The sequence below is a fragment of the Hippoglossus stenolepis genome, chromosome 14, assembly GCF_022539355.2.
Source record: "Hippoglossus stenolepis isolate QCI-W04-F060 chromosome 14, HSTE1.2, whole genome shotgun sequence".
Classification (NCBI taxonomy): Eukaryota; Metazoa; Chordata; class Actinopteri; order Pleuronectiformes; family Pleuronectidae; genus Hippoglossus; species Hippoglossus stenolepis.
In genome coordinates this window covers 9,490,353-9,518,166 of record NC_061496.1, presented here as the reverse complement: position 1 = coordinate 9,518,166, position 27,814 = coordinate 9,490,353, and the positions used below count along the sequence as shown (strand labels likewise).

Sequence of the window (27,814 nt, the reverse complement as noted above, 5' to 3'; positions counted from 1 at the left end):
CAGCTCAGCAGTGCAATAGTTAAATTAAAATAAAAGCAAGCAACACACATTCAAAGGTAATTGAACTTTAACTGTATGGAGTGTGTGTGTGAATAGTTATTGCATGTGTGTGTGTGTGTGTGTGTGTGTGTGTGTGTGTATCATTCACACACGGCCGATGAATATAAGAGGATCTACAGAAAAGACTGTGTGTGTAAAATTTCTATATGCACCAAATTTCAATGGTGCCTCTGCTGTTGCTTGTTCACTCTAATTAACTGATATCTTCGGCCATTGATGGCCACTGGTCACTCTACGGTATCAACATTCAATCAGGCAATGTCTTTACAAATTTGACATTGGCCTGTGAAAGATAGAACTAGTCAATATTTTGTGAAATTTATTTTTTTCAAATGCAGGCAACTCACCCGAGTCCTGCCAAGGGAAACAAAGGAGCCTCAAACATACATAAATACACAAAATACTTTATTTTCAGTGATTTAATACACAGGCTGTATATTAGTATTTAAAATAGAATACTATGCAGCTGCTAAAAATATCAGAACTATTTAATTAATGCAATGTCTAGATACATGTCTCTTTAATGTCTAAAACCCATGATAATAATGTTGTGTTGGCTACGGCCAATGACACGAATCAAGGTTTCAGAACTATACTGTAAAAATGGTTCTCAAAAGAATAAAGATGAATAAATATTTATATTAAAGTTTTTCTATTCTTTAGAACATTTTCATGTTTACAACTTAAAGACTGATGATACCACTGAGATATATAGACAGGCCTATACAATAACATTTATTAAAAGTAGTGGAACACAGTCTAACAAAAGTCTAATATAAGGGATGGGAGAAAATGAATGGATTGTGTTAAATGGATGTTTCACCTTCAGGCAAACTGTTTTAAGGTGTAGGGGTTGTCTGTAAATCAATCAATAATGAATATTTGTTCATGTTTTATATATGCATTTGTAAAAGTGTTTTTCATGAGCTCCATGAAAATTGCTCACAATTTGCTCACAAACAGGAGGAAACCTGGTTCCTGAACCAACAACTTGGAGCAGAGGACACTAAGAAATGATGTCCATCCCTTCCTCCAGACTTGACTCTATAGCTGTAACTCCCAATGCTGAAGGTTGTGGAAATTCATCCCAGCACAACAAAAGGATGTCGAGGTCTATTGGCTGTACGGTGTCTCTGGAGGGGTGGATCCCGGACAGAGCTGCCTGGCAGGGACGGGACAGCACTCAGAGCTCAGGGAGGACGACAGGAAGTGGACACGACAAGCCAAGTTGTCCAGGAAATCCCTCTGTAGCTTTGTTATTGCTTGAGAAAGCACGATCGGCAGCGACTGCACGCTGAGGAGGATGGAGTCAAGTTTCGCCTCCAGAGCTACGATCCTCCCGTCCAGCTCCTCGCTCCGATGCTGCAGCTCCGACACCAGATCATACATCATGTTCTGAGTCTGAAGGCAGCAGGGAGGACAGGTCACATATCTGACCTTGAGGTCACTTTGAAGAAGGCATCACAGAGTCACTCAGCGTATTAGATTGTGATGATAAAATACATTTAATTCTTTATCAGTAAAATCATGATTACTTATCTTACTTACTTATTCATTTGCAGAGCTGTGGACTCTTAATGCTTCCATACCAAAATGAAACTATACATCACGTGACATGCACATTTCTTTCCACTTGTGATCCCTGAAGAGGCATTTTTCACTGCAGACATTTCGAGATGTCATGGAAGGTAAAGTACAGGTTTTAGTTTCTTTCCTTCGGTTGAGCAAAGGGATTTTTCCCAGATGTGAGGGTTGGTCTCCCAGTTTGAGCTCGATGATTAGGAATGATTACTATTAGCTGACTCAGTTTCTCCTTTGACCATTTTTGAAAAATGTGAAAGAAACCACACATACAGACCTTGGCAAGGTCAGCGACTGTATTGGCCTGGTCAGTTAATTTCCTTTGCTCCATTTTGACTCTTCGCAGTCTACGGTAAAAAAGAAAATCAGAAACACGGTCACTTTCTTGCCAAGTACAATAAATGCAGAAATTTTGTTGTAACAATTTAATATTTAGCAAATTGACGTAACATGCACAATTTCTACAAGTTATTTCAACTTATTCCTACTGGTGGATGGCTTGCAGGAATTTTCGCTGATGGTGGCGTACTCTGGCGTGATCGATCTTCTTCACCAGCTTAGTGTTTTTGTAGATGAGCCACGTCTCCCTCAACACGTTGGCTGCTGTGTTTTTTATCTGGGGAGGAAAAAACACACAAATGAAACAGCAGAGAAGGAGAAGCTTTTACAAGCCAATATAGCAGCATTTACACGAAGTAACGTTTGGGTCCTGTACTGCAAACTGTATAGAGCCTGACCAATGAAAAGAGTAAACCATTAATCCAATACCAAAAAAATTGGCAATGATTCCTAACAAGCTGTTATCAAACCCTAATGATGAAGAAATGTAATTAAGGTTTGTTGTTTTTCAGTTTAACTTTATTATAAATAATTTATAAATAATAATAAAATTACAACCAAATTTACAGAACTTGAATGAAGAAAATAAACATTCTTTTTTAGGGTAAAATCTTGACATAAATGCAGGTTCCACTGTAAAGCTCTGAGAGATAAACTATACAAAACCTAAACTTGCCCAGTCTGTTCAGGCTCAGCTTTACTAATAATATTATGAATAACGTACAACAAATTTGCATCTCTGATCGTGAAGTAACCTTTTTGTAGAGTTGAGTGTCCATCATGAAATTATGGACGTGCTTTTCGGCTCTGGTGAGTTCGGACTTCCTCGCAACAACAGCAACAACTAAAGCAGTACAGCCCGCTCCCTGAGAAGGAGAGCAGTGGTTAGTGACAGCAGCGTTACTTTAAAGTACTTTAAATTATAATTCAATATGTTGACTTATAGTTGCTGTCAGCAGAAATAATTTAAACATGGAACCGTTACTGACCGCCCTGTGATTCTACCTGCATGTGATTTTCATCAGTTTTGTACAAATTACATGACTAAGTTAGCAAATGATACAAAATGTTGCTTCACTCATAGATGAAATATTGCTTTTTGGTTGGTATACAGTTTTTGTTTCAAAAGGTTTACCTTCTGCTACATGTCTTGTTGTACTGTATGAGTCTCACCATAATTCCTGTTAATAGGCAAACACCTTTTCCACAGTAGGTGTGAGGGACCATGTCTCCGTAGCCGATGGACAGGAAGGTGATGGAGATCAGCCACATTGCTCCAAGAAAGGTACTAGTTACCTCCTGTGCATCATGATACCTAAAAAGACATGGAAACTGGGGGTGAACACTGAGGCTGGGATGTCAAGGGCAAACTTTACTTTACAAATTATAGATGAGAAATTGAAAGCATTCAACAGGAAACAGTTAAAAACAAGGGTGACTGGACTTCAATAAACCTTTTAATGATACTTTACTAATGCAAGTAGTTACTAAAAGGGATGAAGGAAGATGTGAGAAGTTCAGAATTTGTTTGCTGATACCTCTCACACAGGCGCACGGTCCACGCTGCAATGATCCAACAGGTCACACTGAACACCAGCAGGACTGTGCCGGGGCAAATGGTCATCAGGGTCTTCATCACAAAACGAGTGTCGAAGCTGATCTTGTTGAGGGCCCCGATGCTGCGGGAGGTGGCGTCCGTGAACAGTTTGCTGTGGAGCAGCATGACCCGGCCTATCAGGTAGAGGCGCAGGAACATGGGCACGGAGAGGAGGATGTCCACGTCAGCGTCGGCTACTGATGCCGTGTAACTGACGGCCAGTCGAGCCGTCCAGGTGAACATATACCGGCCCGGGATTGGATGGATGGCACAGACCAGAAGCTCCAACATGACAATGAGAACCCGCTCAAAGGTTATAGCTATCCTCCAATCGTCTGCCCCGTTGTCCACCATGAAGAGCTGTAGAGAAAAGAACAGAAGACTTAGAGTAAGGATGTAGTAACATAGTATGACATAATATAGTAGATATAAACTGTATATAATAAATTGATGTCAATTATCAATAATAAACTGTTATATTTGAACTGTAGTTTTCATTTCAATGTTTTATTCATATGGTTGATACATTTATGAACACTAGACTGGCACTCAGAGCGTACACCTCCACCAAGGCCCAACAGTCCCCTTATCAAACTAAGATTAAATTAACTAAACCAGATTTATATTTGTATCTGCATCCAATTTCACACACATATCATAAATAAATATTCCTAAACATGCTTGTTTTATTTCATCAAGATCCAAGAATTGTTCAAGGAAATCAAGGAAATCAAGGAAAATGTGGAAAAATGTCCTATTTCGCAACATTCAACAAAGTTAAACATTTTTTTAAAACACACAATTGTTGCCAGATAGTAAGGTTTACCAATCAAAACAAAAAGACCACATGTAACTGAACTGAATGGTCTTTATTATTCATTCATTCATAGTATTTACCTGGATTTCCCTCGCATGGTACATCACAATGAGTCCAAGGAGAATAGCAGTAGAAAGACTGATTAGGCCTTTCATGACATATGAGTATATGGATTCCTGCGAATAATGGAAACAGAAACATTACAACTACACAACTGACCAGAGCAAATTAACAGTGGTAAAGGAGGGAATTTCTTTCTTCTAAAACCCATTAATTCTAATGACACACTTGATGACATGAAATTGTTGTTGACATCAATTTCATGAGCATTCCCTTTTCTTGGCTACATTGCTCAATGGTGTCAGAAAGTACTATGAATTGTATTGTAATCGTATTTATTAAAGTAATGACACTTCATAAACTAGAATAGCACTCAGTAGAGCACATACCTCCACCAGGGCCCAACAGTCCCCTTAAATGTAATCAAGCTGCACAAAATTCCACACACTCATAGATATCAGTCCCCTAAATAGGTCTGTTATTTGCTGGGAAATCAGTGAAAAAAAAAAGCTCTATCTCGAAATGTTAAAGAAAGTGATCTAAAAAAAGAAATCTTGAATCTGCCCCCAAATTTAAAAGATCCTTTCATGACCAATATTACATCCTGCTACCAGGTTTTGTGTAAATCCATCAAGTTGTTTTTGCGTAATCTTGCTTACAAACGGACAGGGGTGTAAGTATAACCTCCTTGGCAGAGGTCGTAAGTCTGAAGAGGACGAACCTTGCTGTAAAATCCCCTGGAAAGCTCTGTCTCGATCACCATGACGATAATGCCTAACATCCCAAAGACCAACGCGTAGTCACTCAGTTGTTTACGCTTCCCAAAGAGAGTTCTCCTTTGGCCCAGCCGGTAGCTCAGGTCCTTGGTCCTCTTCTGTGGTGCGCTGCCCTCCTCCCTGCTCAGGTTGTCGCTGTTGGCCTTACTGGAGTCTTCTCTGAGGACTTTGGAGAAGGCGTCCTCGAGGATGGCACTGTTAAGAAGCTGAAGAGGCTGTTGGCCCGAGGGAAGATCTGCGAGACTGGATCTCAGAGCGCCGTAGCTGCTCAGCGGTCGCACTGCATCCCCGTTAACTGAGCCACTGGTTTCTAAGTTGTCCGCTGGCGGGGGAGAATGTTTAGAGAGGGAGACTTTGGACCCACCGAGGAGTTCAGAGGATGTCTGAAAGTAAGAGACAGCACAGGGAATGTCATCGATCATACAATGTACCTGGGTAAAAACCTTAAACAGAGTAAATGAGAGAAACAGGACTGCCCAAAAAGAAAATACACGATTAAGAGAAGTACATGTACCTGACTTTGTCCCTGTTTAGCTCTCTCCTCGACTAAATCCTGGTTCTCAAGTGAACTGTACTGGCTGATGGAGAAGGACTGGACACTTTTGTCTGGAGTGGATGACCTCTTCATGCGTGCAGTACTGGTCAGGAGGTTGTAAGGGAGGTGACGACACTTGAGGATGATCGAGGGATCCCCAGGTGATTTACAGGCCTGATCACCAGTCATGGAGCCACGTGAGTCTCGATTTTGACGCTGTTGAACCAACAGTGGTTCTTTACCAAAGATCTCTCTCCACTTGAGGTCTGCAGTGACGGCAGGCTGAGGCCGCTGGTGAAGTATCTGATTCGACTCAGCACACTCAACTGAGTTTAGAGGAATGTTGAACAAATTGGGGCAGGTTGCTTGGCTGCTGTCCTTGAGTTTGAAATGATTGCAAGGGTGCTGCCGCTGCGAAAGCTCCTTCTGACCGTCATGGTCACTGCACTGAGGCATGAAATTGTCATGCGGTTGGTTTGTTGCAGGTTTGAAAAGATCCCTTTGGTTGGTTTGCTGTGGTAAAACCTGGCATGAGGTTGAACCTTGGCTGCTCTGAGAGAAAGACTGGGTATGTGGTGAGCATGAAAGTCTTCTCTTACTTGAGACTCTGGAGGGACGGTCCTGCACTGTGCCAAGTGATGATGCCGGTTGAAAAGTCTGTGGATGCTGGTGTGCGTCAGGACAGGAACATCCACATCTGTCGTTGTGGTTTGGATGGCCCCCGCTGGTTCCTCCTCTCTCTGCCGAGGGCGAATCATCTCCTACGCTGCTGACCTGGCCACAAAGCAGCAGCCACTCCTGATCGCTCAGCTGGGATAAGGTTAGGTTCCGAGTTTTCAGCGGCGACATCTGGTTTGAAACTTGATTGATTCCATTTGATTTTTCATGGGGTGAAGGTGCTACGCAGCACAGACTTGTCTCCTGTGGGGATGAAGATGCCTCGACTGGGGTTCCAGAGTACTGATCGTGCTCAGGGGTTCTTGTCGGAGGGGGCAGACCGCCCGAGGTGCAATGCTCATGGTCCCCGTTGGGGAAGACTTCACCTGTCGAGTCGAGGCGTCGCGTTGCGTTGGTGGGTTTAACCAGAATCAACCTCATGGCATCAGCGCAGAGCTGAAATAAGATCACAAGCAGATCATGTTTCACGACACTGGAAAGGGAAAAAGAAAATACATCTTTCTTTCTTTTATGTATCATTTCTTTTTCTACATAATGGTGTCTTGTAAGCCTGATTTAGGCTGGATAAATAATGTGCAGGACACAATAATAAAAATCAATCATATATTAAAATAAGGATGTCACACTTTAATAACATGACATATTGTACATTAATTGATATTTTATTCATTAACTGTGATGACATTTAAAAATGAAAAAAATGTCTTTAGAAGAAACCAAAGATAAATGTTATTTTCCTTTAGAAATAAAGTGTGTTATCTCTATTTTTGTCTTTGGCCTCCTTAATGGCTTTAGCTCACCATGAAACATTGTTGGAAAAAGGTTAATTAAATCTAATTATGGAAGTAATAATTCACACAGTTGAGTATTTAATCATGGCACAATCATCACTGATATAAAAGCAATGGATTTCTGAGCCTCAGATTGTGTGTTTAGCTGTTTCTGAATGAGAAAAATTCTGTCAAATGCTCATATGTTAGTCTACTGTGCATGGAAAATCAGAAAGCCTCTGAAAATTATACAGATCAGTTCCACACATTATTCAGAGGAAAAACAGGAAATACTTAATTTGGAATTAATCTGTATCAATGTGCTACATTTTTAATCTTTAACCACGGAGGGTGTAAATCTGTGTTCTACTTTTATGTGTCTTGTTTCTTTTGAGAAAAAAAAAAAGATTACAATTTTTAACCGATGATGCTATTTCATATAATATAGCTTATATTTTACATATACATATATTCTAAGAAGAATATATAGATATTTTAAAATTGTATATATCCACAGATACACCCATATTAACAAATCATACAAAATTGTCACTTTAAAAAATATATATGTTTATCCTTTTTATTTTCCTAAAAAATATGAACCTAACGTGACGACCATGAGGACTAACACTATGTGATCTACACTGTATGTTTGGTTTTTAAAGTTCTGCCCGAAATGTTGGTTAATTGTCACCATCCACATAGAAAATGAGCCCTAAGAAAATATAAATACACAAAGACAACAGGTTGACCAATGTAATAGTTTGTCTTAAGACAGCAAATCTATCAAAATGGTGGTTACCCTATTTATAACCCTTTAACTGCAATTAAAATTATATAAACTTATATTTTTCCCTCATGAATTTGTCCTAAAAATAAATAGAAATAATACATCAACAAAATCCCCACTGGTGATCATTACCTTCTTCTTCCATATCTTGCTTCCTCCAAACTCAAAGAGGCAGGTTACAAATAGGAAGTGCTCCCGGTCTGCAGATCAGAAGTGGTGAGAGGAGCAGCCTGAGTGGGTGTCGGACAGTTGCCTCCCTCCTCCCAGTACGAGCAGTTGATAAAGGAGCCTTGGAGACGCTTTCCTTTGAAAGTGATGATTAGAATTCATCATGAAGAAAGAAAAGGGCAGCAGCAGCTGGCCTGGTAAAGGGTGGACATGCAAATGGACAGAGAGTGGGAGGGCTAGAGGAGCGGCAACAGGTTAGGATGCAGAAAGACAAAAAAAGCCTTGTAACATCAGACCGGAGTACGTGTGATGTTCAGGCGCAACATCACACGTACATGAGCTCAAAGAAATCCCTATAAAGTGGGAGTGGACTGATTGGTTGCTAGGGAAAGAGAAAGGGAACTGGTTTCTTTAATGCAAAATGGAAAGTAAAAGGTCAGTTGAAGTTGTCATTAAAGCTCCGTATTTCAAAGGTCTTCACAGGGTCTCTTATCTCCTCCGCCACAAGAGCCTGGATGGACAAAAGTGTCCATTTATAAATCTGCCCCAAATGAATCAAGCCAGTGAGCAGAGGGCTTGTCTCGTGTCCTCGAAATCTAACAAACACATCAGCAGCAGCAAATTTATAATAACGCTAAACAACACTCCCCTCAGATTTTCTAAATTTAGATTGTTTTTGGGTTATGTAGACCTGTAACCTACAAATACAAAACAGATCTGATGCCTCTGAATATGAAATACACCACATACACCACTTTCCAATAAAATAATATAGTGACTCAAAAATCATGTTCTGTTTTGTTTTTATTTTCCAGTTCCTTTTTTTTGCATTTTTTAATAATTGAAAACCTGTCAATAGTTATTTGTTTATGTACTTGTAGTCATGCGGCTGCAGCCCTGTTATTGTGTTTGCCGTCTCTCCACCTGGCATCAGACAAACCTACAAAGCAGTTTGCTGCCTCAGCAGCTCAGTATATGAATGTTGCTGCGATGGAGAAATGCTTTGTGACCAACAGAGCCACTAGCCACAATAAAATAAAAAATAAAAATATCAGGAAGTACGTCCCAGATAAGTAAATCTTGTTACGATAAGCTTGATTTAAGTTGAATTGTTGTGTAACTACCAGAGACATCTCATGATAATATCGGTCATTTTATAAACAGATTTGTGATTAATAACAAGGCAGCACAATTCTGATTGTTCAATCACAAGTGTTTTCAGAAATGTTCCCATTTTAATTTCACCAGCCCACCAGAATTTGAGAGGACACTAACATAGCTGGCGAGAGGCCAAAGAGTCTGGAGCCGTTGATAAGAGAGGCCAGTTTCCTCCTGCACAAGATGGAGGTTTTTTATTTGAGGAAATATATCTTGGTCATTTTAGTAATGTCAAAACCTTTAAAGTCTCATTGACACAATAACTTTACCAATAAAAATCCATTTAGAGCACATGCCATTCCTTGTTTTCTTCTTCTTTCTTGTTGGTGCAGATGGGTTACAAATTAGCCAAGGTTCAGCTTCTACTAAATTTTCTACAGTTAAATAAAAATAAAACTGAAGTAATTGTTTTTGGAGACGAGGAAGAGCGATTATAAGTCTGTAAAGTTAAAAACTACAAACCAAGCTAGAAATCTTGGTGTAGTCGTGGACGCAGGCCGTAACATTAACAGCCACATTAACACCATTGCAAAGTCACATTTTTACCACCTTAAGAACATGTCGAGGATAAAAGAACTTATGTCTCAGCAGGATTTGGAAAAACTTGTCCATGCATTCGTCTTCTGCCGACTTGACCATAGTATTTGTGTCTTTAGAAGGTCTCTGAAAAAAAATATCGATCAAAAAGTTGCAGCTAATTCAAAATAAAGCTGCTGGAGTCGTCACTAACACCAAGAGTGGATCATTTCACTCCAGTTGTGAGATCCTTACACTGACTCCCTGAAGAATTGACTTCAAAATCCTGCTGTTGGTTTATAAAGCACTGAATGGTTTAGAGCCCAAATATATTTCTGATCTCCTGCTACGTTATGAACCATCCAGACCCCTCAGGTCGCCAGGAACAGGTCTACTTTCAAAACTAAACATGGAGACGCAATGTTCCACTGCAACTTCTTTTTAGTCCATGCTGGAGACTTCCTGTTTGCCACAGCCTTTTATTAAATCAAATAATTACCCATTTCTTACACTGCAGTTGTTTTCACTCATTTTATTTATTTATTTGTTATGCTCTATGTAACTTTTTCAATGCTTCCTTTTCTGTTTTGTCTTATGTTGCTTTTACACTTTGTCATGATGCCTTTTATATATTATGTAAAGCACATTCAATTGGAATGTGCTGTACAAATAAACTCGCCAAACCAGACACACTGAGGCTCTGACACGATGTCATTCCAATGTCTTCCTCATATAATTTCCTCTTCAGTGTCAAATTGTGCTCATGGCTCATCAGAGTAGAGAGCCTTCAAATACTGGAGGGGGAGCATCAGCAGTATTATATCAGCATTGTACAAGGCTGTGAGTAAAACACACTTGTGTCAACACATAACTTCAGCCTTTACCTACAGCGTTGCACCAACTCCACAGTCAGGACTCACAGCACAAGCAAGTTTCATAACAGTCACCTGGTGGATGGACCTGACAGTAGAAATTGTTTTATCTCTAATTGATCTAACAGTTAATGTCCTGTCTTAAATTGACCAGGAAGCCTACTTTGTTGTTGGCTGATGAGTATTGTCGACTTTCTCCGTGAATGAATCAAAGTTTGAACTCCATCATCTTCTACTCGCCTGTGTCTCCAAACAAGAAAGATCGCAAGACATGACTGATGGTCGAGCGGTCAACTTTAATAAGTTACTCTCAAAACATCGAATTCCCCACTTTCAAAGAAGTGCTAAAAAAAAAAAAAAGGAGATGTCATTAAATTTATTAGATGCGCACATTCAAAATTAGAGGCCACGTGCACGGACATGATGATTAGTTGTGACGTTGATGGGCTGGAGGGGTGAGCCTCTCCTTGGAGGTGTGTCCTCTGGTACTGGAGATATTGTTTCTGAGCAGGTCGTGGCCACGTTAATTTAAGGATGAAATTATTTGATTTTTCCAATTAAAGTCTCCACAGTGCACAGTTTTCAAATGGCGTCATGATGGAAGGAGTGATATCACTTTGAGTTGTATGAGGAAAAGCGCTGGTTCAAGGGGTTCTCTGGTGACTTCATCCATTCCTTCTTCAGCTGCTGCTTCAGCTGCGACAATCTCATGTTGGGGTTCTCCTTTTTTAGGAGAGGCATGTTCTCCTCCTCATAGGCAAGAAATGCTGCTTTCATCCTCCGCTCCGGGTGGCGGTCCAGGTCCTCAGGCCCCGTGCTAGAGGACGAAGAAGACAGAATGAATAACAATGAATTGTTAACATTCACAAGTCACATTTGCTGTCAATTAAAATCAGCATCGCAGAGATTACTAGGACAACAGGGTGTCACACAGAGCAAACTGTAAATGTACCTCAGCACAGCGATGGCATCTTCTATTGATCTGGCTTCCACTGCTCCTTTTTCAGGGATAATTATGTTCACGTTCTCCTCCAGTGGAGTCTCCAGGTGGCTCTTTTCTGTAGGAAACAATCATTTGAAACATGAAAAAGGTGGTGTCATGGTTAAACAAAACCCACTTTAGGGTTTCAGCCACTGCTTTCTGATTTTCTCAGATCCTGACTCATCTTGACAACCCGATCTTTACCTTTCGGTTGGAGCTCCTCTTGCTGCTGCTGCTCATTCTGAAGCGTCTCCTCGATCTGGGCCCGGGTCACTTTTCCTACACCTGCAACCTCATTTGATTTGCCTTTAATCGTGGCGAACTCTTCATCCAGAAGGCGCTGGTTTTCTTTTTTCCTCTCCAGGAGTTCCATCCTCTTCTTCTCCTTGTCATCCTGGAAAAGCAGGATGATTTTATTTTCTTACAGACCAAAAATATTGGATCAGACATCTAAAATACCTCATTATTGATGGTTCTTTAAAACTATTAGATATAAAGGCTGTATGTGGATCTTTTAAAGATGGCAGAAGTTGTGCATTTGCTCATCTTAATAAGTCGGTTAGCCACAGAACAATGACTCACAACAAAACACTTACAGCATAGTATATTGTGTGCTTGACAAAGAGACATTAAAATAAATCCCAAGTTAAGTTCCCAAAGAAGTGAGTCCATTATGGTTTGTGAAGCGTCTGTGTGCCCCTAACAAGACGCAGAGTTAAGTCGAGGTCAAGCTCAGCCTGTCTGGGAACATATTTTTTGTCTGTCTCTCTCTGAAATCAATGTAGCTTTACTTAAACGCATCCACTGTCATTTTGTACACTATGTACATAAAGACATTTAAGATTACTAAATACATTTCGGTCTTAAATGCTGATCAAAGAAAAGGGAATGTGTTCTATATTTAGCACCGCACGTGCCTATTGTTTTTTCTGTATATATTGTTGTTTTATGTACGATTTGTTGTTATGTCCAAAGGCACCAACCACACCAAGGCAATTTCCTGTATATGTAAATATACTTGGCAATAAAAAGAATTCTGATTCTGATTCTGATTCTGATTTTCTCTCTGTTTGTTTGTGCTGTTCTGTAATTAGCTGCTAATACAAAAACCAGCAGGGGAAAGTTAAGACTTAATCCCATCTAGACTTCAGACCTGTGGATTTATGTGTGAAAAAGGTAAGACAGGATTCCTGCCCCGCACTAAAAGCTGTTTTCAAATATGACAACATTTCTGTCGTGTTTCTTTCTTCCTCTCTGAGCAGGCTACCCAGGGGGAGCCGGTTGGAGTGACAGCTCACCTTTCTCTGCCCCTTCTTGAGCACATGTTTGTCAGTTTCCTGCCACAGGGAGTCCTCCTCCTCCTTCTTCTTGCGGGCGTCTTCCACCGCCTTGGCCTCGGCCTTTCGGGCTCTGGCTGTGACCGCCTTGGAGTTCTCGCCCTGGAACTTCTTTGGCATCCCAGCAGTTGCTCTTCGGCTGTGAGAGACACAAGCAGACAAGTGTGAGTCGCGTATCACTGGCAAAAGATATTTCAAGACTTATGCATGGTGATATGGGCCAGGCTTAAATGTCATTATTCAACTTGAGCTGAGACAATAAGCTGAGTGATGATTCGGCAGAAAAATAATCTGTTTTGATATTCACTTAAATCTTTAATAATTTGAAGATGTCCCCTGAGGCTCTGCAAAAGGCGTGAGTGGCATTTATTCACGAATGTGGACACTTTAAATTCCAACAATCACAATAAAAAAACCAACGGATTGATAGAATATGAGCTGAACCATTATGTGAGACAGATGGTGTTCGCTTTTCTTTTAGTGTTTCTCACACATGTAGACATCTCTGGTGGCTCAACGTGCAGTGTTCACACTGTGGTTAATGTGCACCACAAACTGAAACTGAACAGAAATATATAGAAACAACCTGACATTCATTTCGTACACGTGAACGAAGGAAACGCAAGCTAGTGTATAACTTCCATTACTTAGCATCGGTTCAAATGGGTGGGCTAGCTAACTGATGAACAACACAGCCTGAACTAGCAGGTGAATGTAGCCTAGCCTTCATTCTCAGAAACAACAGCATCAGCAGCGCCTCTGCTTGTTGCGTGCAGCTGGTTAGCCTTTAGCTAGTCGCTGTTAGCCTGGTGAACTGGACCGTTTCAACAGTCAACAAACCAAATGTTCCCAAATCGACGAGCGCCGAATCTTAGCTAAGGTGCGAGCGGTCACAAAACACAAAGGCCGAGCTCTGCGCGAGGTTTCATACCAGAACGAGAAGAGAAACAGGTCGTAGCTGGACGACTGTTGTTTCGAGGAGGCGTCTCTGCCGGAGACGTCGACCCTGCGTCAGCCGCTGGATCCTGCGTCGGCGGCCTCGACGTCACTGCGTCGAATTGAATGTGAATTTAACCCTTTGATTCACAACGTGGGTCAAAAGGGACCTGGCTCAGTTTTTATTTTCTATATCTTCATCATTCAGTATTTCAGGTATTTTCCCCAATTAACTTGTTTTTGATCATCACAAATCCTTACGAATAAAAATCATTTTTGTACCAGTATCCTTCAAATGCACAACATGGGTCAAAGATGACCCGTATTCATTACCTGTGTTGTTTCATGCATGAGTGTTTCTTTGCTCCATGTTCTAAATAAATGTATTTTATCTTTTAATATTCGAAGTATTCATTAAATATCTGTTTTTTGATTACCACAAATCATTATTTTCCTTTTTCCTTTCTTACTTTATAAACAAACATAGGTTTTGTATTTGTATACAGAATGTATTCACCATGGAACACCTTCCATTCTGCAGCTGCTTTTGCACATCTGATGTATGTGAGTCTTATCTTACAATCCATTACGAGTGAGAAAGAGAAATATGTACAATACTAACTAGCTGTTAGCGCACTAGCTTCTTTTCTGGCTAGCTAACCATAACTAGATCAACTAAATAAATCTCGAAAAATAACAGTATGTACTTAGTAGACTGATTGACGCGCATTTAAAAAATATGCTATTGAATTTCTTCAGTATGGCTGGTCGCAATCATTTCAGACTTACGGTGTAATGGTCATAAAGATGCTGCATGAAGAACAGGATGAGGAAAATGAGGAGGCAAGTCTTGGTCTTGATTCTGAGTCTGAAATCTCTGATGCTGAAGACCTAGACTTTGTTCTACAGGATCAAGCTGGTGTTGTGGGTGTATCTTGGAATCCAGCTCTCCTAAATGAAGAAGGCTCTGAAGAGAAGATTCATCTTCTCTTCAAAAGGAGCTATAAATAAGCTATAAAACAATACAGCAGAGAAACACCCAGCCATGCATGAAATAACAGGAAATGGATAGGGGTCATTTTTTTACCCCATGTTGTCTATCTATCTATCTGTCTATCTATCTATCAAACATACTTAATGCATCATTCATTGTAAGGTCAGTATAATCAGTCATTTAACAGACACTGGATAAGAAAATTGTATTTTTATTGGAAAGAGAACAAGGACACATTTACATCAAAGTGCATATTCATTTACTTACAGCCCAGGTGTCCCAGACCACAGGAAATGACAGTTTCTATCTGAGAGGCTGCACATAACAACAGATGAATTTTGAGTTGTTTATACATCTTATCATATATGCACACAGGAAAAGGGACCATGGTAAGTTTGAGAGGCTTTAGGACAGAACGAGATCCTTAAATGATGACAGTCAGCTAACAAGCCACAGAAAAAACAATTATATCCTGTTAACAAAGGCTGTGCATCGTTTACAACCCAGGTGATCTTTTTTTTTTTATATTGGCAATGCTGAAGAAAACATCCCATTTTCTGTACAGAAGCTCGAGGGCACATGACAACACATGTCCAGCAGAGGGCAGGGCTATTCATAGAGTCACAGTTTACAGAAAAGTAAAAATGTGAAAACCTCTATCAGACCAAATAAATACAGTGATTCATAAATTCCTGTACAGCGACACCAGAAGTAGTTTTTGAATTAGAGGTGGTAAAGAAAATAGAGTAGACTTATAGTTTAAAAGGGCCAAAGTAACAGAAAGGTTCTATAAAGAAGTAATTTAGAGCATCCATCTTGAAAAACCCAGAAGGATTCCGGATTCTGATCCCTGCAAATGTCGATCATGATCCAAATAATCTGTGAGGATTGAAGACAGTCAACCAGTTAGATGAGGAACAAGTTCACAGTACATTTCTGGGACTTTCTAAGTATTTTTAAAATGTAGAAAATAAACTGGAGCAGAGTTGAGGCAGGATGAAGGAAGAAATATTATGAGTAATATAATAACTAATTCAAACAAGATATCACAAGATGGTTGATATTCACATTCTTACTTGAAAGCTGTGACTAAAAAATCATGTGCTCAACATTAGCTAATTAGGATCCTACTAAAAAGATCAATAAAATCTATTATGGGTTGATTGTTTTTAAACAACAATGGAGCTCTTTGGAACAGTTACAAGACAATACATATTTGGGGCATCTATTAAGTATCTATTTATTGTTGGTTTTGATTTTTTAAGTGATTTTGCCAATAATGTACAAAATATAGATTATTACCACCATTGTAAAAACAGACACCTTTAAAAACATTGCGTGAGTGAAAGTTACAGAGCAGCAAATTCACCTTTACATCCAACACTAACTCATTTTAAGTACATGGGCAGCAGTGGGCTCCCAGCATCTTACTCACACTATCATGCAGAACATGATGAAGATGTTCCAGAGAGCGATGAAGATCCGAAAGTATCGCAGGCTGAGCAGGAACTCTCTGATGTTGTCGCCTGAAGAAGATACCAATCATTTTTAAATGGCCAAGCTTTTACATACTAGTTTGTTAATTGTGATTCAAATTCTCTGTAACATTCATACACACCTGTTGTTGGCGCTCTGGAGTCATCTCCAAATCCCTGGGCCTCCTTCCTTTTGCTGTAAAACATGGACAGTCAAATTCCCCAGTTTCATTTTCTCTGCACCTCTTCAACAATTGTGAATGATCTCCTGTTGTTGTGTCTGTGCGTCATGGCCTATGAGTTACAGGTCGGACATTACATTTCCCTGACGTTTCATTACACCTTTAAGCATTGTTTAACATTTACATTATGATTGTTATTTCATTTGCCTTGTTGATTATTTCTTGTCTTTGTGTCTGATTGAGTCAATAATGCTTGATTCTTGTTGTTTGAATAATAGATTCTGATGCTGTATTACTGTATTTATGTTTTGCTGTTTCCTGTTGCTCTGCGGTGGTTATACATTGTCTTGACATTTCAGATTTTGTTGCTATTGCTTCATCTTCTGTCTGTGGCATGTAACCCTCACTTCACCGGCATCAGAGCATCTCGCCAAATGGTAAATGCAGTTTAAAGCAGCTTTTTATAAAGAGTGTGTGGGATAATAATAAATAGGGCCATCCCTTAAATATATAAACATTTAAAGCTTGGTTTATTTACAGTAATATAACTTACATTATGAAGATTGAGAAAATCGACTGAAAGTGGCTTTGACACGCCTCAACACATTCATATCATAACCTCAATACCCTTTGATTATCTAAATTATTTTCTTCTGTTCAACTTTATGTATTTATTTCTCTTGTTGAGCTTCTAATGATGACAAAATAAATACTATAACCTTATTTATCCTGAATGATACTGAAATAATATTTTGTACAACCTTGATCTTTTCTTTGATCACATTTTGAGTGATTATCATTGAGCATTTGACAGGTAGGTGTCTGTGGGTCGTTCTTTCCAGTAATTTAACTGTGTTTAGACTAGATGCTGAGTCAGACTTGTGTCAGGGACGTGACCACTCACAGTTTGAAGTTCAGCACGGCCCCTGCATTCACCAGTAAGGTCCTGTGGAGCACAGAGAGACACGGTGTCTACAGGGGAGCTTGTTTACCTGCGGGGCTAACGCTAGCTGCTGAGCTGGCATTAGCAACGGAGCTAGTTAGCTTGTCACACCGCCATCTTACTGACGCCACAGTGGACAGTAACACACACAGTGAAGAAGACGGTTTAATAAAAGAACTGTTTCCGTGTTAAAATCCGTCAGACATTGAATCATTTACCCGAATATCAACAGATTCGCGATCATCTTGTTTCTCGTCACATCACAGAGACGCCTCACTTCCGCATTCGGCTACGTCACCAGGAATGTGACCATTGAGGTTCCAGTGTACCGACTAGACTTGACTCAGGGTTTTTGCTTTCCTCAGTTTGACTTGTCAGGAGGTCGAGAACAAAAACAGCAACGAGCGCCACCATCAGCCAAGAAATATAACAACAACAAAATTTCATATGTAGACATCAAGAAGAAACTACATGAGACTAGTAACTATTTCAAACACTGCTGGGAATATAATGATCAATATTTCCAAAGATAATCACATGGTATGTATGGAAAAGCTTAATCTATTGAGTAACTAAAGTAGCTGTGTAAAAAGTACAATACTTCACCCTGAAAGTTAGTCCAGCATCAGTATAAAGCACCTTAAACAGAACCAGTGAAGAATGAAGCAAGTTTACAAAAAAAACCGAAAGAGGAAAACACATTCAGGGGGAAGTAGAACAGACAGAAGTAAAGTCTAATTAATTATATTTATGTATGATAATGATATCTTTATGCAGTACTTCTTAAGACATTGTTATAATGTGCTTCACAAATAAAAACACACACAAATAAAAAAAAAACGTTCAAATGTGCATAAAAACTAATAAAAAATCAGGAAAAAATTAAAGTTTAAAAACACCAAACGTGACAGAAGATTACAAATGACCGCTCAATACAATATGTTCATGTTATTATGGAAATGTTGTCAAAATTTAATGAGACAATTGGGTTCAATAATAATAATAACAATAATAAAAAAAAAGGAATAATAGCTGGTTAGGTTTTGTGACTTTGGTGCCCCCTGGTGGTGGAAAAGGTGGCTGCTGTTTTTATTAATCTCCTTAGGAATGAAAAACGATTTTTAAAAAAAACAATATTAAAACAATTAAATAAAAACATATAATAAATATACGAGGCGTTTGAGGAGCACTGCACGTTTCACTGCAGCCTTTCTACGCGGTCTGTGAGGATGTAAACAAGCGGTGACATCAGCAAACGTTGCGGAGCTGCGGGGGATTAGACTCGGGCACTTGGCTGCATGTGAGTCCGCCTCGGTGCAGGAGCTGATCCGGATTTATGGATGTTTAATTGTGATTTTTTTCATGAACGAGTGAAACAGTCGTAAGTGAACGTGGACGCGAGGCTCGTCTCGACGTGTTGTGTCTCCAGGGCTGAGGACAAACGTCCCTGTGATGCAACAATGAGGAGGATGAGTATGATGAAGAGGAAGGCAGGAGAAAGAGCAGTTGGTTTGTCAGTGTAATTCTCAAGCAGCTGGCATGTGGACCTCCCCTCCACAGCAGCTGGCACGGAGCTGCTGCTGCTGCTGATGATGAAGATGATGAAGATGAAGATGAAGATGCTGTGGAGATGAGCGGTATTAATAGGTGGGCTTCAGTGTCACAGGCTTTCACTGTCGAGACCTCGGTGGGCTTGGTGGAGAGTCGGTGGACCGGGTTAGGGGGGGCTTCCGATTCAGAGTGCGCGCTTGGAATAACAAATAGAATTAAACAAAGACATTAAAAAACAAGGATCGTTGTCAGAGACTCAACATGGAGGTGCTGTCAGTTCTCAATTTGGACGACTTAGCCCAAGCGTTCTCCAAAATGGGAATGTTTCCTGTTTTTGATGTCGCTTATTACATCGTGTCCATCCTGTACCTCAAGTATGAGCCAGGTGAGTTTCTTTTCTGTTTGCTGATCAAGTTAAAGGTGTTTGAATTAAAGATTAACACGATAAACCTGTTTCTATAAGGTAATACACAGGTGCAGCGTCTGTACAAGCTTCACACTCACCGGACTTCTGTGTATTTACAACTATTGAAAGTAAAAGAAAACACAGCTAAAATAACATATTTCTAGTATAAATACAAATATTAATATATAAGTAATAACTGAAACTTAAACAATCTAGTGTTTGTAGAATAAATTGAATAATAATGTTATAATACTTCTGTCAGTTTTAACGTTCATTTCTGACATTCTTCTGTGATATAAACACTCCGGGCTCTTATATCCCAATATGGGCTTTCTGCTGTTATCTCTACAGTTGCCCTATATCCTTATAAAGCATGACCTGCATAAGCCGGAGCACCACAGCTCTCTGCTTCACTTGCTGTGAGGTGACTGTGTGTGTGTGTGTGTCTGCCGCAGCCTGACCTCATTTACTCTGTGGGAAACCACTGGAGTAGATTAAAACCACTCAGCTTTGGGTCAAGTTGGATATTTTTCCAAGATTTAGCTCCTCTGAATTGACGTTGACCGCCGTAAGGAGGCTGAAACCCGAGAGAAGGCCTGTGCATACCAGCGACTTGGGGCAATAAATAGAAGATCCTGAAATAGCCGGTGTCAGTGGGCCTCCGAGACACCTCATGCTGCAGGAGGCTACATTTGGGCCGAGTGTGTTATTTAGTGTTAAACATGAATTCAGTTGTTGAGCAAGTAGCACAGCGTGACCTTATTGTCCCTTGGGGGGGGAGAGTGTGTGTAGAATGTGAACCAAAGCTCACAACCTTTACTGGAAGTTTACAGCTTGGACAACATGATTCACATGTTTCATACTTAGACAACCGGGATGCTGGAAAACAAAATTCATCTTTATGTAATTATCACCCCCATCTTCCTCTGCAATGATGCTCAAGCCACTTGCAGAGAGGAAAGTACAGGAGCGTCCAGGAAGGTGAATGAACGTTCGTGCCCCTCCTCTTCATTATTTGGCTTCAGGAAACTAAAAGGAAATTAATGGATGTGAAAAATCTACATTAACCATAATAGTTTATTGGGGATTTACTATGATGTGGAACTTCCTGTGTGTTTATTTACAAACACAGGAAATAGAAAACAGATGACTTTTTTCCTTTGAATGAACTATCGCTTCAATCTCATCGAGCTCACAGAGTCAGATACTCACCAGTCTGTTCACAGGTCTCCGGCTGAACTTCTTCATATGTGAGAAAAGTTTTAGTTTGAAGTTCAAGGAAGCTGCATGAAATTGGCTGATTCGTCCTAAATGATGTCACTCGAGTCACCGTCGATTGGAAGACTGGTGTCGAGTTAGAAAGAAGCAACACTTCATTCAAATTCAGTTTTAAGCACTCAGCTCACTCGTAAAAATGCATCAACATGTGTCAGTAAGGACTTCTGTATCAAAGTATTTGTGTAGTGAGTGTAAAGCTGAGATCAACTTTTAAATTAGTTTACTTCAAGTTTTACAGGTGTAAAAAAAAAAAGCAGATGTAACACTGCATTGCTGCTCACATGTTCCGTAGTATAGAGGTAAAGGTGATTGTCCTTATAACATATTAGTTTTTTGTCAATCCATCCATCTGTAACACTTATCATTTTGAGGGTCGCGTGGGGGGGAGGGGAGCTGGAGCCAATCCCAGCTGTCATTTGGCGAGAGGCGGGGTCAACCCTGGACAGGGCGCCAGTGTATCTTAGAGTCGACATATGAGGCAAACAGCAATTCACACTCACATTCACACCTAATGACAATTTGGAGTCTCAAGTTAACCTAACTCCAATCTGCATGTGCTTTGACTGTGGGAGGAAGCACCTGAAGAAGACTCTCCCAGAAATGAGGCGAACATGCAAACACCAAAAAGAACCATCCCTGCAAAACCAGGATTCGAAGTTGAAGGCATTAACGTGTGTTTTAGAGTTAAATCCATTATATCATTGGACTTCAGGCTGAGCTGCAGTCTGTGTCTGTGTCTGTGCCCAAACTCGACTTCATGACTGTAACCGAACGACTTTACATCAGAATATTTCACAGTCAAATGAACTAGCTGCCAACATTTGCAAGAATCACCATTCATTCCCCCCCCCCACACATGTCGGAGTAGTTCACACACTCGCCACATATCAGAGGAGCACATGAATGAGTTTTGGGATCCGCGGTGACGGAGGGGAGAAGGAGAGAGACAAGTGTCGGGGTCAGAGGTCAAGACAGTTGCAAGGCAGGAGAAGCAGTTGAGCGGGTTTTATTTATAGGGCCACATTTCTCAGGATCGGATTGCCCTCAAACCGAGAGCCGCTCACACCACGACACCCTCGCCCACCTGTTGTCGGAGATCTGCGCTCGCATCTCGATTCACTGAGCGTCTCCCACAATGTTGTAACACTGGAAAGACCTTTCTCATTTAAACACACATTCTTTAAATCATATACTTTGCATATGAACGACTCCTGAGTCAATATTAGATTATGATAAAGAGACACATTATCAGGGCGTGCACAGACATGGTGGACAGGGTGTGGACGAAGATACAGCAGACAAACACACAAGGGATCCACAGATATTGACTTGAGAAGGTCATCGCCAACAGTTCGGAGCTCCAAGAACAAACATTTTAAATTTTATATCTGATGCTTGTAATTTCCCCCAAAAAAGGACAAAAATAAATAACAGAACTTTTTTCCCCGGTCACAGCGGAGAAGGAATTGAAGGAAAGTCTGTGTGGTATTTCCAATAACCCTATAATCCTAATCTATTTATTGAGTGATTTTAATTTTCAGAAAAGACATGATAGGAAGAAAGAAAAGCGTTTTAATTGTTAAGACGCTCCCTGACAGCTGCTCCTCTGTGTTTCAGGCTCGGTGGAGGTTTCCCGCAGGAGTCCCGTGGCCTCCTGGCTCTGCGCCATGCTCTACTGCTTTGGTAGTTACATCCTGGCCGACATCATGCTCGGGAGCAGCCCCGTCGACTATTTCCAATACAACAGCCACATCCTGCTGGCCTCATCTGTCTGGTGAGAGAATCCTCAAAGCGTCTTCACCCTTCATGAGGGGAGGAGAGATTCAGTTTCAAAGTCGCACACGGTCACAAATCTGCTTCTTTTAAATCCATTTTTTTTCATTAAACTTATAAGATTGTGTACGTTTTTAAAATTGTCCACTGCTAGTCATTGTATGGAGGTGATTCCATTCCAAAAAAATAATTTGGCTGATAATTGGTTGATTGTGACTGTACATTTAGTTCTGACATAAAAACATAGAAATCTCAGAGAGAGCCAAATGTGAAGGATCCCTCTCCCAAGACAGAAGTGGAACTGAGCAGTTTTTATAACATTGATTAGAACAAACAGTTTGTAACATAATGGAAAAGTGTGTCAAAGTTTAAAATATCATAGTCCACAATCAGATGCCACCATGATCCACAATCCATCGCCATTATCCACAATCAGGAGTTCTCTGAGTTCACAGGAAAAGAATGAAATCTCTCCAATAACTGATTAAAACCAAACGCAACAGGAAAATGAACAGTTGGACAAACATCAGTGTGAAAAGACGTGTACTTTGACTTTTTAGTTTGGCTTATGTTCCATCTGCTAACATGGAGGAGATGGGGTTTATGACCTATACTGCAACCGGCCACCAGGGGACGGTCAAAAAGAGTATGCTTCCCTTTTGGAAGCTGCCATGTTGTCCATCTGTTTCTCAGACTGTTTGTGATTCCTCGATAGGGGAACATTTGTTAAAGCCGTCAGAGCAGGGACGTCCTCCTCAACATGAATCTCTTAAAGACGCAGAGTTTCTTAAATCCAGGTGACTCAGGGTCATTACCTCCACCTAGGAGGCTCTGTTTTAGCTGCTGTCAATTTGTTTGTCAGCAAGATAACAAAAACTTACTAAATGGATTTCCACAGAACTTAGAAAACATTCAGAACATGTGTTATCATCAAAGCTAAATCTAAATTATAGTGGTGAAATCTTTCCCTGATATCTTATCTTCTCTCTGTCATATCCAAACACAGGTACCTGGTCTTCTACTGCCCACTGAACCTCTTCTATAAATGTGTGGCCTTCCTGCCCGTGAAGCTGGTGTTGGTCGCCCTGAAGGAAGTCGTCCGCACCCGTAAGATCGCCGCCGGCGTTCACCACGCCCACCACGCCTACCACCACGGCTTCTTCATCATGGTCATTGTCGGATACGTCAAAGGTCAGTGTCTCACGACTTGTGTTCATACAGGAGAGCACAACAGTTTGTGTTACAATGTTGGCAGAATCCTATGCAGCATATTTCAGTGTATTTAAGTGTTTTGGATTTTTAAATTCTCATAACAACAAAGGTATAATACTCTTTAACATTGAGGCCCTGCAAGGTCAAAAATCTAATCTAATCGTTGTGCCTCACCCAGTTAATCAAATGTTGTGTTTAATCACAGCAAACCTGGAACCAGATAGTGTTCAGAGGTGGAGAAAGTCAACACAGACACTCAGCACAAATCAGCCTAACTGATTTGAGGGATTATTATGGTCCCAGCTGCTCATTTTTGCCCCCAGGGCCTCAAATCAGGTTCACACATCCCCAGCCTGTGTTTACATGTTGAATCATTAATCCTCACAATTTAAATGTTTGTCGAATTAGAGCTCGGTTCTGTGCCTGCGAGGTCCAGTCCTCTTATCAGGTCTCATGTTACTCACCTACTGTAAATCCTATTTCCCCCTTTTCTTCCTCAATGTGAAACTATCCCATGAAACAGAAATGGCCACAGACAACAGGAAGGCCCTGCAGGCGACCACGTTTTTTACACTGTCTATTTTTATCTTCTCAGGGTCGGGAGTCGCTCTCATTTCCAATTTCGAGCAGCTGCTGCGTGGAGTGTGGAGGCCCGAGACCAACGAGATCCTCAGCATGTCATTGTGAGTCTGTTTGAATGTGGGATGTTCGAATGCTGTTCGTTCATCACTGCCTCGTACAGCACGTCATCAAAACCCGAGACAGAACAAACCAGTAAATATGATAAATATGATAAATATGATCACAGTCAAACACAAACTGCAGTTGACGTGTTGGAATCACACAAGTTTGGTGAAGGAGCTACTGTATGTCGTATTTCTTGATGTTGGCGCCCCCTAGTAGCATCATCCAAAAGAGGTCATGGCTTTCATACTGTGTCATAAACATTTACTGTTGGTTTAGAGAGATAATGAACTTAACCCCATAAATATAAATGTGCTTAAAACCAGTGGAGGAGCTTTTTACCCTGCGCTCCATCTGTGATTCCACTCGTGGTGAATATGATGAACAGATGTGTCGCTGACAGTTTGTCTTTTCCGTCTCCGCAGCCCGACCAAAGCCAGTCTGTACGGAGCGATCCTCTTCACCATGCAGGAGGCTCAATGGCTGCCCGTGTCCAAGAGCATCCTCATCCTCGCCTTCACCGTCTTCATGGCCACGAGCAAGGTGCGTTTTGTCGACTGCCTGAAATTCTGATGCAAGACATGTTATGTGCATTTTTCTGCTACTTTCCTGTGGCCTCGTTGAACTCTAGTGCGTCACATTTTAAGGAAAGTGAGGAAATTCAGACTACAAGATATATAAGAAACAGGAGACAATATCATATGAAATTCAGCATTAAATTGAATAAAAAACACATTAAGGAGGAGAATATAACCGATACTACAGTTACAGTAAAATGCTAAATAGAAATAAATAGCCAAAATATCTTGAACGCAGCCATCTTGCCGCCATTTAGAGCCACAGTCTGTGCAGTAATGATCGTGGTGTAGAAACTTATCTGACGAGTACTTTGACTTTGACCTAATGTCCCATCCACTAACATGAAGGAGGAGGGATTTATGAACTATACTGCAGCCAACCACCAGGGGGGCGATAAAGATGCTTTGGATTCACTCATGAGAAGACTTCACGTTATAGCTTTATATCTATGTCTATGGTCAAGCATAAAAATCTCAATCCTACGATTCCCATGATGCAACTCATGGGCATCTTTAACTACAGCCTCCCTGAGATCATCAGAGTTATTTCATCAGGAAATTCTTTTATGATGTTTTCACTGAGCTGAGCTGAACTTTTCCAACCCTCTCTCTCCTCCTCCAGGTGGTGATGACCGCCCGACACTCCCACGGCTCCCCCTTCGCCCTCATCGAGTCCTGGGTCTGCCACCTGCTGTTCGGCTCCCCTCTGGGCGGCTCTGAGGAGGACCACCACCACGCCCCCGCCGCCGCCGCCTCACCTATCAAAACCAAGGAGGAGCTGAGCGAGGGCGCTCGCAAGAGGAAGGCCAAGAAAGCCGAGTAGGAACGTCGCGTTACACCGATGAAACTGCATCGGACTCGCCCTCGCGGCCGCCACATGATGGGGACATCCCATTCCTTTCTGGGGAAAGGGGCAGTTTGATGAGGCCCTTCCTGTTAGAGCAAAAAATGGTGCTTTCTGCATTTTACATGGCATGAGGACTCTGTAAATACCACAGCAACTGTTTCACACTTCAACCCAACCTGGATATTTTAGACCCATTTATGTAAGTGTCTGTGAACATCTGTGCCCGACACTGTGCGCTGATCCCTGTGTGTAGGACGGCCTCTCTTCGCACCACATCAGTAGTTGTGTTAGCAGGTGTCAGTGGTTTCATTCTAGTCCAAACCAAACCTTGTTTTATTAAAGAAAAACTAAATACAAATTAAATTGACTCAGAAATTCAAATATGAATAAAGCATTATGTGAAAGAACATTGCTGCTTTTTACATTGCGACAAAGACAAATTCATATCTTTGAATAAAATCAAGAGAAAATTTGCATCTTGCGTGGTTTTTCATTTTCTTTTTTTAATGACATCAACTTTTGTGAATAAATAAATGTTTAAAATCTGTTATTTAGATATACTTTAGCTTCAGAAGTATGTATTTGGGTATTGTGTTGTAGCAAAGCAGCTTTTATATTTTTATTAAAGGAACATAGACCATCTCAAAGAAAGTTTTTCAGTAACTTTTAACTTTCTACCAAGCAAACTCAAATCTACGTTTACCTCAAGGTAAGTTTTTTGAAAATGTTCAGGGCTGTTATGTACAAAAATAAAAAGAATCACAAGTGCCGACCTTCAGCCCAAACATTCTCTTAGAAACTTTAAACCCACGATGAAAACAATATTCAGGCTTTCATAAAAGTAGAAAGTGTAAAAATTAAATGTTTATAAAGATAAAAGACATATAACCTATTTTTACAACTGCAACTTGAAACAGAAAAGAATGGGACACCGTGATGTTAAAAAAAAACTTTTATGACTGAATCCAGACTTAAATGACTATAAGTATAAACTAGCATAAAGTGGAAACACTCAGTAAAAGTACCTCAAAATTTAAATTAAGTGTTGTTCCTCTGCAAATTGACTTTCTGAGATTTGACTAACAAGCTTTTTCAAATCCAGTCTTGACACAAACTGTATATAAAGATGGACGACATGTCTCCTATTCCTCCCACTATCAAGAAATGAAGCCCAAATATCCAGGATACGAACGCTGCCATCTTGCACATTTGGAGCTAGAGTTTGAGCATTAGCAGTCTGGATATGGAGAAGCAGCAGCGAGGTCCCGAGTCAGTCTTAGCTTTCAATCATGACATTTCACCTTGTTTTTTTATCTCATCAAATAATAATAAAAATCATATCCCAACCATTAACATTGGCGAGGTGGGATTTATGACCACCAGGTGGTGATCAAGATGCTTTGGCTTCACTTTGTGGGGGTTGTCAAGTCGTCCATATGGTTTATGTGTTTTCATATGTGAGTCGAATCTTCTGGTTCTATCTGGTTATTGTGACGACCTTGTATCTTTTGATGAACTTGTCAGTCTGAGGAACCCTCTTAATTTATTTCTAATTAATTTCACTTTCGAAGTAACTGTAAAAATAAGACGTGTTTTACTACTCACATCTTTTCCCTGAGTGGCTTCACACACACACACACACTGGTGCAGGAGTCGGCAGTAACAGTCCTCATAAAGTCTGTTATGTAACTGTGAGGCTGTTGAGCGGTGAGAGGTGAGGCCTGAGGTCAGTGGCAGGTCACGACCTGAGAAACTCTGAAGTCTCCTGCTGTGTTGACAAACACAGGCAATAAAACACTGCTGATGAACTTTGCAGGAGGTCGCTACACTCGACCTTTGACCTTAACATTCCTCACAGCAGCACAGAAGATAAGGGAGATAAAAGATCAGTTTTTTTAACCAAAAATACATCATCAAAA

At 40.6% G+C, this 27,814-nt stretch overlaps 4 protein-coding genes across 4 annotated transcripts; 1 reads left to right on the top strand and 3 right to left on the bottom strand.

Moving 5' to 3' along the window:
• Positions 1-537: 537 nt before the first annotated feature.
• Positions 538-8,496, bottom strand: LOC118121164 (small conductance calcium-activated potassium channel protein 1). The gene is made up of 10 exons (XM_035176874.2): positions 8,136-8,496; positions 5,745-6,878; positions 5,176-5,613; positions 4,475-4,570; positions 3,519-3,937; positions 3,154-3,295; positions 2,736-2,846; positions 2,130-2,257; positions 1,919-1,988; positions 538-1,461 (listed from the first exon to the last, which is right to left on the bottom strand). The coding sequence occupies exons 2-10, from the start codon at positions 6,861-6,863 to the stop codon at positions 1,174-1,176; spliced, it is 2,811 nt and encodes a 936-aa protein (XP_035032765.1). The 5' UTR covers positions 6,864-6,878; positions 8,136-8,496; the 3' UTR covers positions 538-1,173.
• Positions 8,497-10,362: 1,866 nt separating this feature from the next.
• Positions 10,363-14,084, bottom strand: ccdc124 (coiled-coil domain containing 124). Its single transcript, XM_035176875.2, has 5 exons — positions 13,968-14,084; positions 12,998-13,175; positions 11,904-12,093; positions 11,670-11,775; positions 10,363-11,534 (listed from the first exon to the last, which is right to left on the bottom strand). Exons 2-5 carry the CDS (start codon positions 13,154-13,156, stop codon positions 11,330-11,332), a joined length of 660 nt encoding a protein of 219 aa, XP_035032766.1. The 5' UTR covers positions 13,157-13,175; positions 13,968-14,084; the 3' UTR covers positions 10,363-11,329.
• A 1,077-nt stretch (positions 14,085-15,161) lies between these two features.
• Positions 15,162-17,929, bottom strand: smim7 (small integral membrane protein 7). Its single transcript, XM_035175804.1, has 5 exons — positions 17,785-17,929; positions 17,528-17,569; positions 16,585-16,637; positions 16,402-16,492; positions 15,162-15,845 (listed from the first exon to the last, which is right to left on the bottom strand). Exons 1-5 carry the CDS (start codon positions 17,808-17,810, stop codon positions 15,830-15,832), a joined length of 228 nt encoding a protein of 75 aa, XP_035031695.1. The 5' UTR covers positions 17,811-17,929; the 3' UTR covers positions 15,162-15,829.
• A 1,232-nt stretch (positions 17,930-19,161) lies between these two features.
• Positions 19,162-26,369, top strand: tmem38a (transmembrane protein 38A). Its single transcript, XM_035175803.2, has 6 exons — positions 19,162-19,502; positions 22,419-22,575; positions 23,581-23,765; positions 24,382-24,469; positions 24,896-25,013; positions 25,671-26,369. The coding sequence occupies exons 1-6, from the start codon at positions 19,379-19,381 to the stop codon at positions 25,869-25,871; spliced, it is 873 nt and encodes a 290-aa protein (XP_035031694.1). The 5' UTR covers positions 19,162-19,378; the 3' UTR covers positions 25,872-26,369.
• The last annotated feature ends 1,445 nt before the right edge of the window (positions 26,370-27,814 follow it).

Coding starts and splice junctions, on each gene's coding strand:
- LOC118121164 (XM_035176874.2), bottom strand. CDS start 6,863: ATGAGGTTGATTCTGGTTAAACCCACCAACGCAACGCGACGCCTCGAC. Junction 5,614..5,744: donor CTAAACAGGGACAAAGTCAG/GTACATGTACTT, acceptor TCTTACTTTCAG/ACATCCTCTGAACTCCTCGG. Junction 4,571..5,175: donor CCAGGGGATTTTACAGCAAG/GTTCGTCCTCTT, acceptor CATTATTCGCAG/GAATCCATATACTCATATGT.
- ccdc124 (XM_035176875.2), bottom strand. CDS start 13,156: ATGCCAAAGAAGTTCCAGGGCGAGAACTCCAAGGCGGTCACAGCCAGA. Junction 12,094..12,997: donor TCAAGAAGGGGCAGAGAAAG/GTGAGCTGTCAC, acceptor CTGCTTTTCCAG/GATGACAAGGAGAAGAAGAG. Junction 11,776..11,903: donor AGAGGAGCTCCAACCGAAAG/GTAAAGATCGGG, acceptor TGTTTCCTACAG/AAAAGAGCCACCTGGAGACT.
- smim7 (XM_035175804.1), bottom strand. CDS start 17,810: ATGATCGCGAATCTGTTGATATTCGG. Junction 17,570..17,784: donor GCGAATCTGTTGATATTCGG/GTAAATGATTCA, acceptor TGTGCTCCACAG/GACCTTACTGGTGAATGCAG. Junction 16,638..17,527: donor GCCGTGCTGAACTTCAAACT/GTGAGTGGTCAC, acceptor CATGTTTTACAG/CAAAAGGAAGGAGGCCCAGG.
- tmem38a (XM_035175803.2), top strand. CDS start 19,379: ATGGAGGTGCTGTCAGTTCTCAATTTGGACGACTTAGCCCAAGCGTTC. Junction 19,503..22,418: donor GTACCTCAAGTATGAGCCAG/GTGAGTTTCTTT, acceptor TCTGTGTTTCAG/GCTCGGTGGAGGTTTCCCGC. Junction 25,014..25,670: donor TCTTCATGGCCACGAGCAAG/GTGCGTTTTGTC, acceptor CTCCTCCTCCAG/GTGGTGATGACCGCCCGACA.